We start from the raw sequence: 16372 nt of genomic DNA, 5'->3' as shown, positions 1-16372 counted from the left end.
CCGTACGATATCCGGCCTAACAAAGTTGAACCGGTCATGAGTCACGCCTCCGAGAGTCGTGACTTCTGTACTTGTCTTTGCCTTATAACGGTGTCATTCGTTCACACGTGTCTTACTACGACGATCTCGAACTGTGTACGTACGCGAATATATATCCATATTTTCTAACCGGATTGGACTACTTGATTATGTCTGACAAGGTTAGTTTAGTCATTTCCTAAAATAGGTGCAGTCCCGAGTCGTCCAAAACCCACCGCCCCTAATCGGTATTTTATACTCTTTATTTCAATTATTTCACAGTATATATCTAATTAAGTATAGGTTATATTGGTGAAAGAAATTCATGGTTATTGCTTATATTTTTTATTTTATTTCTTGGTTAAAGAATCATTGTTATTGTTTACTATATCGTTCATTAATTGATGGTGGTATCCTTCTTCGTGAAAATCTCGACTTTATTTTTTTGTCTTTGTGCCAATTTTGGTATATATATATATATATATATAGTTCCACACCTTCTTCTGCCCTCTTTCGTTTCTTTTGGCATCTCTCTAGTTATTGTTTTAGTCGCCGTGTGATAAGATAGGTCAGGTTTCCTCTTACATACGTCTGTTTCAAAACAGAGGAGGCACATTTCTGATGACATATGTTGATAGAAGATATATTTACATATGAATTTTAATGACTATACACGAAACAATAATAATAATTTGAAAGAAAAAAATCACAAAATGGAAGAGTCGTCTGACTTGGTGAATGGCGATGTGTCGTCAGCAAGTAGCAATATAATAACTCTGTCAACTTATTTGATGATTACACGTATAAGACTAATATTGTGGAGCGAAAAAAATATTTATAGGCAAGTGTCACTGTGTGTACACGTATCAAAAACTACTGTACAGTAGTAGTATATTACCTAAAATAGTTTGGTTATAAGTACGGTCACACCTTGGAGTTTGAAACAATATAGTATATTATATACGGAGTGAGTATTATTTCGCAGTTTACAATGGTGACTGTGTTTGTCTTTGGTGCGCACTTGTTGTCCCATATAATACTTATTTGTCAACTTGTCCCATAGAATGAATAATTAAAGTTTAAATTGACTTTTTTTTTTAGTTATTTTGCAAATCCTATTTATACATCATAAGCCAAATATTAGGTCGGGGACGGGACAGAAGAAAAGCGCACTTATTATGGTAGGGGTTTTTATTTGGAAGTCACAAAATTATAATAAGGATGTGATAGAAAACAACTTGAGATATCGAATATCTTTAGTGTTAACGGAGAATCACTAGTTTTCAAATTGGAGGAGACAAGAATAGATACACATTTTGAGGACAACTTAAAAGAATTAAAAAAAAAAAAAATTATCTATGGAATACTTTCTTGGTGGGCTTGTCAAAACTATATATTTTTTTAAAAAATTGGGTTAGATCCACCGCGAGGGTGGAGAGCCTTAACCAGATGTGTTTAAAGGCTCAAATGTCAAATCCCGTCTCTGTCAGAGGAGATGTCAACTATCTCTCCTTTCTACGAACATAGAAAGAGGGAGGGATGCAACATGAGGACTTCCCGGGAGTCACCCATCCTACTACTACTCTCGCCCAAGCACGCTTAACTGTGGAGTTCTGATGGGATTCGATGCATTAGTACTGGTATGATCGCATCCAAAAAAAAAAGGCGATCTGGGTAAAATTTTAGAGCTACTAAAAAGGCGATTAGCTTTTGTAACCCTAATCGCCGCCGTTTGCCAGCCTCACGCCGGTAAATGAGAATTTTCCGATGGCTAAGAAGAAGAAGAAAGGTTCCCAGCGCTCTGTTCCCTCGATTCCAGGCACGTCTCAATTCGCTAGGATCTCCGCTGTGGTAGGAAAGGCAGTTAAATCACGTGGTGATGGTGACGTCGCAGAGTCAGCTAGTGCGGCTACTCAGGATCTCATTCCTGCGGTTGGAAGCACTCATGTGTTTTCTTCCTCTCTGCCCCCGGCGGCCGTCTCATCTCCAGATCTGGATCTAACTGTGCAGAAGGGTGTAGTCCTCGAGACTTGTGCGAATGCCTCCCCTCCTCCCGAGACCCGCCTCTCGCCATCCAATAATGTGCATTTTGAGGTTGTTGTAGGTCCTCCCTCCGACCCTTCAGTGAGGACCACAAATGTCCCTTCTCCTGAGGACCGTGCTCAGGCTACTCCAAATGAACCAGAGCTACATGCAGTTCGGGCAGACCTGCAGATGCTACTTCTCACTTCTCCAGACCTACAGGCAGTTCGGGCAGAGCATGAAGCAAGGACTCTATGGCAAACACTTATATCTGCAGAAGAGAAGTTTTATCGCCAAAATTCCCGAATCCTGTGGCTCAATCTAGGAGACAAGAACACTACTTTCTTCCACAAAACTTTATCCCAAAGAACTGCCAGGAATCACATCCAATTCTTGTGTGACCAGGATAATAGGAAGATTGTAGAAATATTAGAGATCAAAACCTATGCAGCAAACTACTTTGAAGGTATCCTTGGCAGCACTGATCTCCCTTGCTCTCCAATCACAGTAGAAGAGTTAAGGGACCTTCTCCCCTTCCGATGCTCTGAGGCTCAATCTCAAGAGCTTCAGTGTGGTGTTACGTCAGAGGAAATTACGGCAGTGGTCTTCTCAATGCCTTTAAATAAGAGCCCAGGTCCGGATGGCTTCTCAGTGGAGTTTTTTCGAGCCTCTTGGAATGTGGTGGGTAACATGGTGATCTCAGCTGTTCAGGAGTTCTTCCGCAACGGACGGCTCCTAAAGGACCTTAACTGCACTATAATAGCTCTCATTCCCAAAATCCCCGAAGCTTGTAAGCTCAGTGACTATAGGCCTATAAGTTGTTGCAACCTGTTGTATAAGATTATTTTTAAGATCATCGCTAACCGAATGAAGCCTATACTGCTCGAGTGCATAAATCCAAATCAGTCGGCTTTCCTCAAAGGACGGAGCTTAGGGGAGAATGTTCTTCTTGCTTTCGAACTGAGCAAGGACTACCAAAAAGCCAGCTGCCCGAAAAGTTGCATGGTGAAGGTTAACATCCGCAAAGCCTTTGATACAGTGTGCTGGGACTTGTGCTCAAAATTCTTGAAGCTCAGAACTTCCCACCTCTCCTCTACGCATGGGTTAAGGAATGTATTACATCTCCAAGGTTCTCGATCTCTATTAATGGAGAAAAGGTCTTCGACAAGGGGATTCTATCTCCCCATACCTCATTATCATAGTCATGGAGGTCCTCTCGAAGCTTCTTGAAGGGGCAGTTTCGAATGGTGGGATCCGGCTTCATCCCTACTGTTCCTCTCCTCAGGTGATCCATCTACTCTTTGCGGATGATCTGTTGGTGTTTACTGATGGAGCGAGACTTTCGTTAACTGGTGTTGGAGAAGTTATGCGCCAGTTTAAGAGGATAAGCGGACTGGATATGAACCGAGCAAAGTCGGAAATATTCTTTGGGGGTTATGCGGAGGTAGAGGTTGATGTTCTAAGTGCTCTCACTAGAATACGAGTTGGATCCTTTCCAAACAGATATCTAGGACTGCCTCTTAATCCCGCAAGGATATCCTATGCAACGCTGCAGCCTTTCTTGGAGAGGATCAGTGAGAAGCTTCATAATTGGACTGCTAAGTCCTTATCCTTCGCAAGATTTCCTCAGTAGTTTATGGGATGGTTAACTTCTGGAGCTCAGTGTTCAACTTGCCTAAAAGATTTTACGAGAAGGTTGATTCCATGTGCACTGCATTTCTCTAGAAGAACAAAACGGACTCTGCACAAGGTGTTAGAGTTGCCTGGAAGGATGTTTGTAAGCCGAAAGCGGAAGGGGGTGTTGGTATTCGACATCTCTAGGATTTTCAGGTTGTATTCCAGTTGAAGTTGATTTGGAATTTTTTTGCTAATTTGGGATCTCTCTGAGTTGCCTGGTTGAAAGGAAATGTGTTTCACAGGAAGAGTTTTTGGATTATGAATGACACTCCAAGACTTTCGAGAACTGTGAGATGCATGATACAACTAAAACCTCTCCTAAAGGATTTCATGTGCTGCGAGGTTGGAAATGGCAGAACTGCTTCTTTTTGGTATGATCACTGGTGTGATTTGGGTCCCCTAGTCGACTACATTGAAGGAAATGGCCAACGACACCTGAGATTAAGGAAAAATGCTTCAGTTATAGACGTTGTGCATAATGGAGAATGGTGGATGCCTGCAGCCAGATCAGAAACCCAGCAGCAATTCATGGCTACCCTCACCGCAATCTCTCCACCAAACGATGACAAAGGCCCCGACCGCTATCTCTGGAGAAAGGCTTCAAGTGTTTTTGGACAGACTTTCTCTTCCAAAGAAACTTGGGAGAAACTGAGAACTCACTCTGCCACGGTACCTTGGTGCAAAACAGTTTGGTTTAAGGAAGCAGTACCGAGATACTCCTTCATCATGTGGCTAGTCTACAAGGAACGCCTCCCCACTAAAGACAGACTGCGGAACTGGGGTATGAATGTCTCACCATCATGTGTGCTATGTTCTACTGGGATTGAGAGCCATGATCATCTCTTCTTCGCTTATAGCTACTCTGTACAGATTTGGGAAGCTTTTGTTTTTCGAATCTTCGCATCTCCACCTTTGGGTTTTAACGAAATCTCTACCTGGATTCTCCAAACGCGGCAACCACCCCAGTCGAAAGCTGCAACCATCGTCAAGCTAGCTCTGCAAGTAACTTGCTACCTAATTTGGCGTGAGCGCAATGCTAGAGTCTTTACTGATGTCTCGACTCCTGCAACGGTGCTTCAAGCTACGGTGGATCGTACCATCATAGACCGCCTTCTTTCTCTTCGAGGGGCAACCGACTCCTCCTTCTCCCTTTTGGCTACCTACTTTGATTGTATTAATTTTTCTTTTTAGCTGCAGCTGTTGTTTTTTATTATGTTTTTGTACTGATAAAACTGAAAATTAGTATAAAATTTAACCTTTTACCAAAAAAATATATTTTTTAACGTTATATATATATAAGTATAAATATTAAAATATATAGATGTGTTTTTTTTGTGAATAATATAAATGCAACAAAAATATATACTCTTTCTGAGATGGTGTTGGGAAATAAGTAAATTAATTCAAGGGATTGGAGAAGGGATTTAAAATATAAAAAGTGAAATTATATAGTAAAATAAAAATAAAAAAGAAAGAAAGAGATGATAAGAGGAGGGAAGTATCTGGGTCTCGTACAGTCCGCACTCGAATCTGTCCTTCCTCGCATGCTTACTCCACCATATATACACACACTTACTTACCCAATGGCCTAACTTGTTGATTGCGACTTCTCCTTCCCCCTTTTTCCTTTTTTACCTTTTTACCCCTCTCCGTCCTTTCCCGTACGGTTCTCTCTCTAATCTTATTTATTTATTTTATCTTTTTCCACAATTACACATTTACCCTCCCCTTCTTCCAATTTTTTTTTTTTTTATTTTTTTATTACTACATACAAAGAAGCTGGTCGTTAAAGTTAGTTGAGAAAAAGAAGCTGTTGGATGTTTTGTTATCTTTTTTCCACAATCAAATGTTTCATTGCATGCCAAAAAAAAAAAAAAGACAAAAAAAGTTCAAACGTTCTGTATGTTTTATTTTGTTAAATCATTGAGTAATGAGTATATATGAGTGTAAATAAATAAGAGGTTGAACAGGAAGGGCAAATAAGTAATCTTCGTAAAATCCTTCTCCGTCAAGGCTCTCTCTCTATCTCAAAAGTATAATTATTACTATTATTATTACTCGGGTTTTTCTGTCTATCTCCCACAGAAAAAGAAACTGTTTGTTTTCTTTAATCTGTTGTTTTTGTGGGTTGGGGGTTTTTCCAAATCCTTCAGAAATTTTGATTTCTCCCAAAAAAAAAAAAAAAAAAAAAGAAAGAAAAAAAAGGATGAAGAAGGTAAAGCATCAGCAGATGAAGCCTTTCGATCTTCTCTCGGAGGAGCTGGTGTTCATCATCCTCGACCTCATCTCTCCAAACCCTTCCGATCTCAAATCCTTCTCCCTCACTTGTAAATTCTTCTACCAAGTCGAGGCCAAGCACCGCAGATCCCTCAAACCTCTCCGTTCCGACTACCTCCCTCGAATCTTGTCCCGTTACCGCAATACCTCCGATCTCGATCTCACCTTCTGCCCTCGCGTCACTGACTACTCCCTCAGCGTCGTCGGCTGCCTCTCCGGCCCTACTCTCCATTCCCTCGACCTATCCCGCTCCGCCTCCTTCTCCGCCGCGGGTCTCCTTCGGCTGGCCGTCAAATGTGCCAATCTCGTGGAGATTGACCTGTCCAACGCCACCGAGATGAGGGACGCGGACGCCGCGGTGTTGGCGGAGGCCAGGAGTCTCCAGAGGCTCAAGCTTGGCAGATGCAAGATGCTGACGGACATGGGAATCGGATGTATAGCTGTTGGATGCAAGAGGCTCAGTACGGTCAGCTTGAAATGGTGTGTTGGCGTCGGAGATTTAGGCGTCGCTTTGCTTGCCGTCAAATGCTGTGACATTCGCTCCTTAGACCTCTCCTACTTGCCTGTATGTAACCTCTCTTCCCCTCTCTCTCTCTCTCTCTTTCAGTTTCCGATTCATAATAATAGTAATATATGGTAATAAGTCTTTTGAATTATATATAGTAGTAGTCACTGTTTCTAAATTAGGGATTCGATTTTTTCTATTTCTGTCACCTGCAATTTGTTATCGTCGTCGTCACTCGGATAGATTTGATTTTATATACATAGGTTTATTTAATTTTGGTCTTTGAACATATATATATCAGACCCATAATCAAGTGTCATATATATATATATATATATATATATATATTTGGATTTTTGATATTGAAAGAAGAACACTGGATAACGCAAACCTATTTGACCTTGGATACTAGTTAACATTTGTGATTCCTTTGTTTCATCATCATATTTCGACAGATCACAGGCAAGTGTTTGCATGATATTCTGAAACTTCAACACCTTGAAGAACTTCTTATAGAAGGATGCTTTGGAGTTGATGATGACAGTCTTAAATCACTCACACATGATTCCAAGTCATTGAAGGTAACCCTCTCCTCCCAAGATTTCTTCTTTTACTTTATACATTATCACATCATCATAGGATTGGAATTGTCTTGAATGTATCCAAATGATCACTTTTTAGTTGATAGTTTTAGAATAGAAAATTTTGTATTCTCTGTACGTTTCCTCCTGCTTGCTCTGGAAACCTTTTAACTATTTTTTTTAAAGAGAATGTATTAACAGGTTTGGTGGACACTTTCGACGTCTCTTTCTTTGTAATATCACTTGGAAATATATTAAACGCTATAAACAGGTTATATCCTGTTTCATATTTGCTTTGACTCCCAGAGTTATTTTATCATTGAAAGTCTGATGACTGGAGTTGATCATTTTAACATCCATCTTAAACATAGACATTTGAGATTTTACTTACCAAAAACCTGTGTTCTGCAGAAGCTTAATGCATCGAGCTGCCAGAATTTAACTCACAGAGGTTTAACCTCACTTTTAAGCGGGGCAGGATGTCTTCAGACACTTGATCTAGCACACTGTTCTTCTGTAAGTTCTTAGTTTACTCATTATCACCTGAACATACTTACGTTGCTTCCTTTGTTTGTTATGGCCTGTATCAAAGCATTGATTAGTATGTTCCAGTTGAGTCTATGATGCCTTCTTATATGAGGTCTGTTTACTGATTTAGGTGATTTCATTGGATTTTGCAAGTAGCTTAAAGAAGGTTTCAGCATTACAGTCAATCAGGTTGGATGGTTGTTCTGTTACATCTGACGGTTTGAAAGCGATAGGCACTTTGTGCAGTTCCCTGAAGGAGGTTAGCCTAAGCAAATGTGTGACCGTAACTGATGAAGGTCTCTCTTCTCTAGTAATGAAACTGAAAGACCTCAGAAAACTTGACATCACATGTTGCCGGAAACTAAGTGGAGTTTCAATCACCCAAATCGCCAATTCATGTCCCGTACTTGTCTCTTTGAAGATGGAGTCTTGTTCTCTTGTTTCCAGAGAGGCCTTTTGGTTGATCGGACAGAAGTGTCGGCTACTTGAAGAGCTTGACTTAACTGACAACGAGATTGATGATGAAGGTTCTTTCTTTTCTTCTGATTAATTCTTTGATTTATGATCTCTGGATTTTACCTTACCGCGTTTGACTTTCCTCTGATGCAGGACTGAAATCCATATCTAGTTGTCTTAGTCTTACCTCGTTAAAGCTTGGAATTTGTCTTAACATAACAGACAAAGGGCTCTCATATGTTGGGACGTGCTGCTCAAATCTCCGTGAACTCGATCTTTACAGGTTTGTCGCCTAGAAACTTATTCAGTAGTGGGTCAAAATAAGATCAAAAATCTCAATCTAGTCCCATCTACTTCAGGTCGGTGGGAATAACAGACATAGGCATCTCCTCGATCGCCCAAGGCTGCATTCATCTCGAAACAATTAACATATCATACTGCCAAGACATCACAGACAAGTCCCTGGTTTCATTGTCCAAATGCACGTTGTTACAAACATTCGAGGGTCGGGGATGTCCTAACATCACGTCCCAAGGACTTGCGGCCATTGCTGTTCGGTGCAAGCGACTTGCCAAGCTCGACTTGAAGAAGTGCCCATCAATCAATGATTCTGGGTTGCTAGCTCTCGCTCACTTCTCGCAGAATCTCAAACAGGTAATAAACCGCTGTTGAATCCTTAATTTACAGCTGAAACAGTAGAATAGACCGTTGAATCGATGATCTCTGACACTGCGGAAACATGTTGCAGATAAACGTGTCGGACACGGCGGTGACAGACGTGGGACTTATCTCCCTAGCCAACATTGGGTGTTTACAGAACATAGCGGTAGTGAACTCGAGTGGTTTAAGCCCGAGTGGAATAACAGCAGCCTTGCTGGGGTGTGGAGGATTAAGGAAAGCGAAACTCCATGCTTCCCTAAGAACATTCCTTCCTCTGTCTCTAATCCACCACTTGGAAGCTCGTGGTTGTGCTTTCCTCTGGAAAGACAATACACTTCAGGTATTTTATTTAACTCTTCTTCTTAAGCTGTGAATAATATACAGTAGTAGTTATATCTCAACACTAAATAGCTGCAAAAGTAGTTAGCTTTTGTTATGATTAACAAATTTTAAAGAAAAAACTAGGACCGATCGAGTCTGACAATCTGGGATTTTTTGTATAAATGTAATGATGTGGGAGCAGGCTGAGTTGGATCCTAAGTACTGGAAGTTACAGCTGGAAGATGTTGTGCCTTAAAGCGAGAAACATGCTGAATGGAGAAGAGGGTTCCTATGGGAGACAGACAGGCCCATGTTGGGAACGTATAATAGGTGGAACATTTTTGGCTTTTGTGTTGACGGCGCGTGTACCCCACCCCAACCTTGCATTATAGATACAGTACTTCCACATGGTGATGATACCGTTGTAATTTTGTTTTTGTTTTTTTTTTTTTTTTTTTTTTCTGGGTGCCTAAATTAGCGGACGTAACAGAGCACAAGGGATGCCTCTGTTCCTTTTTGACTTTTTCCTCCCTTCGTTTTTTTTTTCTATTTTTTTTTTTTGGATGCGACTTGCGACTTGTGAATGTGTGTGTGTAATCAATATGAGTATGTAATTTAATGCCTCATCAACTTGCCTCGGGAGGGCCTGCTTTTCCACGTCAGAAAATTCGCGTTATGCGATAAAGACCGTGACTCAGTGGGACCGTGCGCACTGGTCCACTCCAGGCTCTCACCACCTGTTCACAACCAAGAACAAACAAAAAAAGCGACTCGGTGTGACAGCTCAAACAACCCTTCTTCATTGCAATAACGGCTAGTGCTCCGTTCGATGCGCTCAAGACTTTTTTTTTTTTTCTAACACCCAAAGTGCCCTCTTCTTCATAGTTACCCTTTTTTCTTTTATTAAAAAACTGATTTTGTTTTTGTGTATAGAACAAACACATGTAGTCCAAGAAGTATCACCGGCAAATGATTGAGATCAAAATTTGTTTGCATCATAAAATAAAATAATAAACCAAATGATTACTTCCCTAATCAACATGCTTCTTTTTTTTTTCCCCTTTTACCAATTTTTTTTTTTAAATTTGGCCTGATTAGGCATTATGGAACCGCCCATAATTAAAACAGAGGATCCATTAATTTTATACTCTCTCTGTTTCAAAATATAGAATGTTTTAACTAAAGCACGCAGATTAAGAAGTTTTTACTTTTAACAAGTTTAACCAATCAGAAACAATACTACATAATAGAAAATATTAAACTAAACTAAAAGTTGTATAGAAACTTGAAAACATCATATATTATGAAACAAAAAACTTATCTAAAACATCTTATATTTTGAAACGGAGTGAGTAATTAAATGCATCCGAAAAGATATTATTTAAGTCGAATATATCACCTTCTCTCCATTATGACTCAAAACCAATATAATCATAATACTATGGCTACATGTGTTTTTGCACCCTTCTTTTTTCCAAAGGCTTATTCTCACCATTGAGAGAGAAATGTAATAATGTCAAGTGCAAGAGAGATTTAACGAGAAAGACTGATCCCCCATATACGGTCAACCACAGGACTCATCACATATATAAAATCATAGCGTTTATATACTAGTACTGTACTACAAAAAATGAAAATAATACTAGTAGAGTATATAAACTAGTTATAACAGCAATGTAGTATGACTAATGGGGGCGCTACCATTCATACACTAAATGATGATCAGAGTTGTTAAGTTAGTTAGTTCATCAGTCATCATGACTCATAACAACAAGATTTAATATTACGTCTAAATTCAGTATACAAGTTTGATTTATTGCATTAGTTACATTGGATCCACCAAACTTAAACTTTAGATTTCTCTAGGTTAAAGAAATCAGACAATTAATGATGAAAGGAAAGGATGGAACAAATAAAATAGTAATGAGAGTCAAAAGAAACACTAAAAACTCGAAATTACGATAGTACACCTCCTCCATTAAATTAATTGCTAATGATTAGTTTAGGGATTAAATAAGTCAGCGTGGCAATTCCGAAAATAAACAATAAAAACATGTCCTTAAAACACACATCTTCTTTTCCGCTGTAAGGAACCAACCGCGTTTAGAGAGAAAGAAACGCTTTTTTTTTTTCTTTTTTTTTCTTCTTCGTCTTCTCTCCCATCTCTCTCTATTGTTTGCTTCTCTGAGTCCAGATTCTCCCTATATGTCTCTCTCTCTTTCTTCCTCCTTGGCCGTATAGGTCAGTCACCGGAAAAAAAACTCAAACCGTCTCTATTCGCCCCTTAATAGTTTCCTTAAAACATCCGGCGAAGTATGCGCTTCTTTTGCCGTTATCCTCCTCCAACTAGTTTTTCGATCTGCAATTTTTATAGTCTATTCCCAACCCTAGTCGGAGCTAATCACACCTCTGCTCGTTTCTCTTCTCGTTAGTCCTCCTCCTCGGATTTAGGGCTTCATTTTAATTTTATTTTTTCTCTTTTCCTCCAAACTAACAAAACAAATCAAAAACAAACCGAGAGCTATTCTTTCGTTCTTTAATTCTCTTCTTCTTCTTCTTCTTCTTCTTCTTCTCTGTGTCTCTCTCTGTGTGTGTGTGTGTGAATTTTATTTTGTGAAGTAGTTTTTATTTATTTATTTAGCTACTACGATGGAGAATTCCATGGGGAAGCCAAGCTTCCTCCGGAATATAATGGTTCGTGTGCTCCTCTTCGGTGTTCTTATCATCGTTGTTCGCTTTGCTTATGTTGTCACCATCACCGGCGAATCATGCAATCGCGGCGATTTCTGCTTCTTCTCTCTCCCCGACAACCTCAACTTTGTCATCCCCGGTGCTTCCTCCGGCGCTTCTGCTATCGACGCCGTCAGATCTGCCTCCCCTGGCGATGATGATCTTCACACCACCAGGGATTGGATCAGCTCCGTCCGCTTCTACTCCTCCATCTTCCAGGATCTGATCGCCGACGGTTACCTCTCCCCGGATTCCAAGACGCTTTGTGTTGAAACCGCGTTTGGCCAGGAGGTTCACTCCCTCAGAGAGATTGGGGTCAAGAACTCCGTCGGCATCTCTAAGAAAGCTTTTAGGCCGTTGGTGGTGAGAGGCGAGGGCCACGCTATTCCTTTCGAGGATAACGCTTTCGATTTCGTCTTCTCCGGCGGTGGCCGCCTCGGAAAGTCGTTGAAGCAGTTGGAATTCGCAGATGAGATTACTCGGACGCTGAAACCCCAAGGGTTTGCGGTGGTTCATGTTGGAGCTACGGATACGTACAGTTTCAATTCATTCCTTGATTTGTTCAATTCTTGCAGATTGGTCAAGATGCGTGATATTGATGGTTTTGATTCTTCAATGCCTCATATCAGAGAGTTTGTTATTCAGAAACACTCTGATGTTATTGATGGTCATCCTCACCGGACTGCTGACTCCGGTGGTAAGTGCTGGATTCCTGGTTACAAAAGAGATTTGATTCGGGATGCTGAGCCACTCATTCAAGAGGAGCCTCTTAAGCCTTGGATTACCCTTAAGAAGAACATCAAGAATATTAAATACGTGCCTTCCATGGTAGATATACGTTTCAAGAGCAGATACGTCTACGTTGATGTTGGTGCTCGAAGTTATGGTTCCAGTATCGGGAGCTGGTTCAAGAAAGAGTACCCTAAGCAGAACAAGACTTTCGATGTTTTCGCCATTGAGGCTGACAAGGCCTTTCACCAAGAGTATAAGATTAAGAAAAAGGTGAACCTGTTGCCGTATGCAGCATGGGTGAAGAACGAGACATTGTCGTTTGAGATCAATCACGATCCCGGAAAGGAAGTGGAAGCTAAAGCCAAGGGCAGGGGAATGGGCAGAATCCAGCCGGTTAGAAAGTCTTCCTCCAGCTCAGGCGGTGACTTAGCTGGTGAGGTCAACTTGATTCAAGGGTTTGATTTTGCTGACTGGTTGAAGAACAATGTCAGAGACAGGGACTTTGTTGTGATGAAGATGGATGTTGAAGGAACCGAATTCGACCTCATCCCGAGGTTAATCAAGACTGGAGCTATTTGTCTAATCGATGAGCTCTTCCTTGAATGCCATTACAACAGGTGGCAGAGATGCTGTCCGGGTCAAAGGAGCCAAAAGTACAACAAGACCTATAACCAATGCCTTGAGCTCTTTACTTCGCTCAGACAAAGAGGGGTGCTTGTCCATCAATGGTGGTAACGCTTAGGACGCTGCATAATCTCTTTGTTTTATGCTTGGGTGAATATCGTTTCACCAATCTATAAAAATGTACTTTACTTTCTTCTTCTAGAATATAAAGCGGATATTGTAGGTTTCTATTACAAAAAAAAAAATACTCTCTGTCTGTGCTGGAAAATTCCCTTTACTGTAAGAAGTTTAGCTTGAAATGGAAATTTGAGTTTCTTTTTACTGTCAATTTTCTTGCTTCTGGTTGTTCTCTGCATCCAATGTATATATATACTCTAGTTTTGTAAGGATTTCGGCTTTCCTTGTCTATATATATGGAGGAAGAACCCAAAGTTTGTTTTCTGGAGTTTTGCTTCTTCTTCGATATTGTACTCTGGAAGAATGTTTCAAAGTGATCTTGTACAGAGTCCAAGCCTACAGATGGAGCAATGCATATGCCTTGAACCAGGTATGTTCGTCTTGCCATTTTCTCTCTATTAATAACGTTTTCTCAGATGGATTTTCTGCTAGACTTGCTCTTTTTGAAGACTATGGTATATATAAGAAAATACTGTAGTTGTTTAGAGAAGTTATCTTGCTTATAAGTTTTTAAACTTTATTAAGAGCAATCAATCCCTTTTGTCTACTTACTTGATATGAGATATGAGAAGTTAACAAGAAACAGCCAATGGGTTATTTCAGTTTTGGTCCTTTTTCCTGTTCGTTAGTGTTAGTTACCAAAAGCGAGGCTGTGATTTGGTGAAGGAGAGAAGTTGGTAATCTTTTAGAGGAGGAAAATCTCTTAAGCCAGGTAAGTTTTTATTGGTAGTCTTTAGTATCCAATAATGGATGATACTCATCTAGATTTTCATCTATTTTTAGACAGAGAATAATAATCATATCTTTCTCCATCCCTGATCTTTCTCTCTCTCTCTCTACAGTTTTTTTTTGTTCATCTTGGAAAAAAACCTTTGACCTTTCCATTATAATTTTCAATTTAAGCTTTTCAACAAGAGACAAATGCCATTTTGTATTATTGTAATGTGTTGTTTGATCTAGCAATCATTCTTCTCATGAGCTTTTATTCATGCTTGTCTGTTATAGTTTCCCTTCTTTATCCTCCTCTCCTCTTCCTTTGACTCCTTTCCTCGATAAGGCCTCACAAAACGATCTCATGAAAAGATTCTTTTTCTGCAACTATCTGGTTGTTTCATTTCTGCCCTGTTCTCCTCGCTTCAATTACTTCTTCCAAAGGACCTGACCACACGTTTGTGTTTCCAGAAATTTCCTGTTTTGATTTGTTGCCGTGTTATTGTTTCTTGTTGCGTACCAGTCTCTTGCAGTCTAAATGGGGGTCTGCTGTAGCAAGGGCACAGGGATAGTTGTGGAGAATGGCACTGATGATAATAATGAATATGGAGATGGGGAGGCTGAGGTTAGGGACACAAATGATGGAGCCGTTATAAGGTCGCGTGGATCATCCAAACATGTTTCCATGGCAATCAAACAAGGAAAAAAAGGGATAAATCAAGACGCCATGACAGTCTGGGAGGTAACAGTTTGTTTCCTGTTGGGTCATTTCCTTTGTTTCTTGTTATCTTGGTTCGGTTTCAGGCGCTAGCATATGTGGGCAGTTCTGCTTTGTTTTCTTAATTTTCTGCTATCACATGGGTTTATACATTTTGATGCTGCCTCTCTTAAGGCAATGACCAAATCATATTCTGCATCTTAAACTTTGCTGCAGAAATTTGGTGGAGAGGAAGATATGATCTTTTGCGGTGTATTTGACGGTCACGGTCCTATGGGTCACAAGATTTCTCGTCAAGTATGTGAAAATTTACCTTCGAGGGTTCATTCGAAAATTAGATCTTTCAAAACTGGTGGTGAAAACATAGAGAATAATAGTTCACAGAGTCAGGAGGAACTCTTCCGTGAATTTGAGGACATTCTAGTGACATTTTTCAAGCAAGTAGACAGCGAACTTGGTCTTGACTCTCCATATGATAGTTTTTGCAGTGGTACAACTGCTGTCACCGTCTTTAAACAGGTAAAATCAGCAGTCTCTTAAGCTCTGTTAGTTCTTCAAGACAGTTGGTCAAAAAGGGATTGAAAGATGTTTTGTCAAACATTTGCAGGGTGACTGTTTGATGATCGCCAATTTGGGAGATTCACGAGCTGTTCTTGGCACCCGAAGCAAGAACAGTTTCAAAGCCGTCCAGCTCACGGTTGATCTGAAACCATGTGTCCAACGTTAGTATTTTCTCCTTTCTTTTGACTTTAGACTTTTAGTCAACAACTTTAGACTTGATGCCTCTTTAGAAGTACTTAGTTTTTCCTGAAGAAGTTTCATTTTTATTTCTTTTAACAGGCGAAGCAGAGAGAATAGTGTCATGTAAGGGAAGGGTGTTTGCAATGGAGGAGGAACCCGATGTTTATAGAGTGTGGATGCCGGATGATGATTGCCCAGGGCTAGCAATGTCAAGGGCTTTTGGTGATTTCTGCCTCAAAGACTATGGACTTGTTTGTATTCCTGAGGTCTTTTGCAGAAAAGTTGGTAGAGAAGACGAGTTTGTGGTTCTAGCTACCGATGGGGTAAACATCTTCTAGTATAGCTTTCAGTCTTGTAACAAATGCATTTCATGCTAAAAGGTTTATGTTTGTATTCGATGGAACAGATTTGGGATGTTTTGTCAAACGAAGAAGTGGTGAAAATTGTAGGTTCTTGTAAGGACCGGTCAACGGCAGCTGAGACGTTGGTTCAGCGAGCTGCTCGGACTTGGAGAACAAAGTTTCCAGCCTCTAAAGCTGATGACTGTGCAGTGGTGGTGCTTTACCTAAAGCACCGGCCTTACCCAAGAGAAGGAAACGTGAGCCGAGCAATGTCGACTATTTCCTGGAGATCAAGTAAGAGCAATAACGAGTGTTATGGAGTCGCACCATGGTCACAGATGGGTCTATCTCAGAGGGTTTCATAGTAGGACCATTGTATTTGTTATTGTTGTTATTTCTAATTGTTTAGTAAAATCTGAACCTGTTGAGTAAATAAGTCGATGCTGCTCAACATCAACTTTGTTTGTGCGTAAAAAAAAAAAAATTTGGATTCGAGTCCTAATGGATAAGGCGTTTGACTTCTAATCAAACGATATGGGTTCGAATCCCACCG

General features: G+C 40.3%; 5 protein-coding genes, 1 non-coding gene and 1 pseudogene across 6 annotated transcripts; 5 read left to right on the top strand and 2 right to left on the bottom strand.

Annotated features, from left to right (window-relative positions):
- Window positions 1-1420: 1420 nt before the first annotated feature.
- LOC147940607 (U6atac minor spliceosomal RNA) lies at window positions 1421-1543 on the bottom strand. The gene has a single exon (XR_015564920.1). It is a non-coding gene; the product is annotated as a U6atac minor spliceosomal RNA (small nuclear RNA).
- Window positions 1544-1554: 11 nt separating this feature from the next.
- On the bottom strand, window positions 1555-1672 carry LOC147940606 (5S ribosomal RNA; annotated as a pseudogene).
- A 1572-nt stretch (window positions 1673-3244) lies between these two features.
- LOC147940605 (uncharacterized) lies at window positions 3245-3673 on the top strand. Its single transcript, XM_087461360.1, has one exon. The coding sequence runs from the start codon at window positions 3245-3247 to the stop codon at window positions 3671-3673; it is 429 nt and encodes a 142-aa protein (XP_087317486.1).
- Window positions 3674-3975: 302 nt separating this feature from the next.
- On the top strand, window positions 3976-4908 carry LOC147940604 (uncharacterized). Its single transcript, XM_087461359.1, has one exon. The coding sequence runs from the start codon at window positions 3976-3978 to the stop codon at window positions 4906-4908; it is 933 nt and encodes a 310-aa protein (XP_087317485.1).
- An 867-nt stretch (window positions 4909-5775) lies between these two features.
- Window positions 5776-9671, top strand: LOC104709021 (F-box/LRR-repeat protein 3). Its single transcript, XM_010425685.3, has 8 exons — window positions 5776-6559; window positions 6955-7080; window positions 7492-7596; window positions 7739-8135; window positions 8218-8347; window positions 8424-8718; window positions 8813-9064; window positions 9248-9671. Exons 1-8 carry the CDS (start codon window positions 5924-5926, stop codon window positions 9299-9301), a joined length of 1995 nt encoding a protein of 664 aa, XP_010423987.2. The 5' UTR covers window positions 5776-5923; the 3' UTR covers window positions 9302-9671.
- A 2023-nt stretch (window positions 9672-11694) lies between these two features.
- On the top strand, window positions 11695-13452 carry LOC104709020 (uncharacterized). Its single transcript, XM_010425684.3, has one exon. It carries the CDS (start codon window positions 11695-11697, stop codon window positions 13240-13242), a length of 1548 nt encoding a protein of 515 aa, XP_010423986.1. The 3' UTR covers window positions 13243-13452.
- A 667-nt stretch (window positions 13453-14119) lies between these two features.
- LOC104709019 (putative protein phosphatase 2C 65) lies at window positions 14120-16314 on the top strand. The gene is made up of 5 exons (XM_010425682.3): window positions 14120-14761; window positions 14954-15256; window positions 15345-15459; window positions 15578-15801; window positions 15885-16314. The coding sequence occupies exons 1-5, from the start codon at window positions 14558-14560 to the stop codon at window positions 16182-16184; spliced, it is 1146 nt and encodes a 381-aa protein (XP_010423984.2). The 5' UTR covers window positions 14120-14557; the 3' UTR covers window positions 16185-16314.
- The last annotated feature ends 58 nt before the right edge of the window (window positions 16315-16372 follow it).

Source organism: Camelina sativa, chromosome 8, assembly GCF_030686135.1.
Source record: "Camelina sativa cultivar CO46 ecotype springtype chromosome 8, ASM3068613v1".
NCBI classification, from domain to species: domain Eukaryota; kingdom Viridiplantae; phylum Streptophyta; class Magnoliopsida; order Brassicales; family Brassicaceae; genus Camelina; species Camelina sativa.
Note: the sequence above shows the minus strand (reverse complement) of the source record. Positions and strands in the feature narration are given on the sequence as shown.

Coding starts and splice junctions, on each gene's coding strand:
- LOC147940604 (XM_087461359.1), top strand. CDS start 3,976: ATGAATGACACTCCAAGACTTTCGAGAACTGTGAGATGCATGATACAA.
- LOC104709020 (XM_010425684.3), top strand. CDS start 11,695: ATGGAGAATTCCATGGGGAAGCCAAGCTTCCTCCGGAATATAATGGTT.
- LOC147940605 (XM_087461360.1), top strand. CDS start 3,245: ATGGAGGTCCTCTCGAAGCTTCTTGAAGGGGCAGTTTCGAATGGTGGG.
- LOC104709021 (XM_010425685.3), top strand. CDS start 5,924: ATGAAGAAGGTAAAGCATCAGCAGATGAAGCCTTTCGATCTTCTCTCG. Junction 7,597..7,738: donor ATCTAGCACACTGTTCTTCT/GTAAGTTCTTAG, acceptor TTACTGATTTAG/GTGATTTCATTGGATTTTGC. Junction 8,136..8,217: donor CAACGAGATTGATGATGAAG/GTTCTTTCTTTT, acceptor CCTCTGATGCAG/GACTGAAATCCATATCTAGT.
- LOC104709019 (XM_010425682.3), top strand. CDS start 14,558: ATGGGGGTCTGCTGTAGCAAGGGCACAGGGATAGTTGTGGAGAATGGC. Junction 15,257..15,344: donor CTGTCACCGTCTTTAAACAG/GTAAAATCAGCA, acceptor AAACATTTGCAG/GGTGACTGTTTGATGATCGC. Junction 15,460..15,577: donor TCTGAAACCATGTGTCCAAC/GTTAGTATTTTC, acceptor TTCTTTTAACAG/GCGAAGCAGAGAGAATAGTG.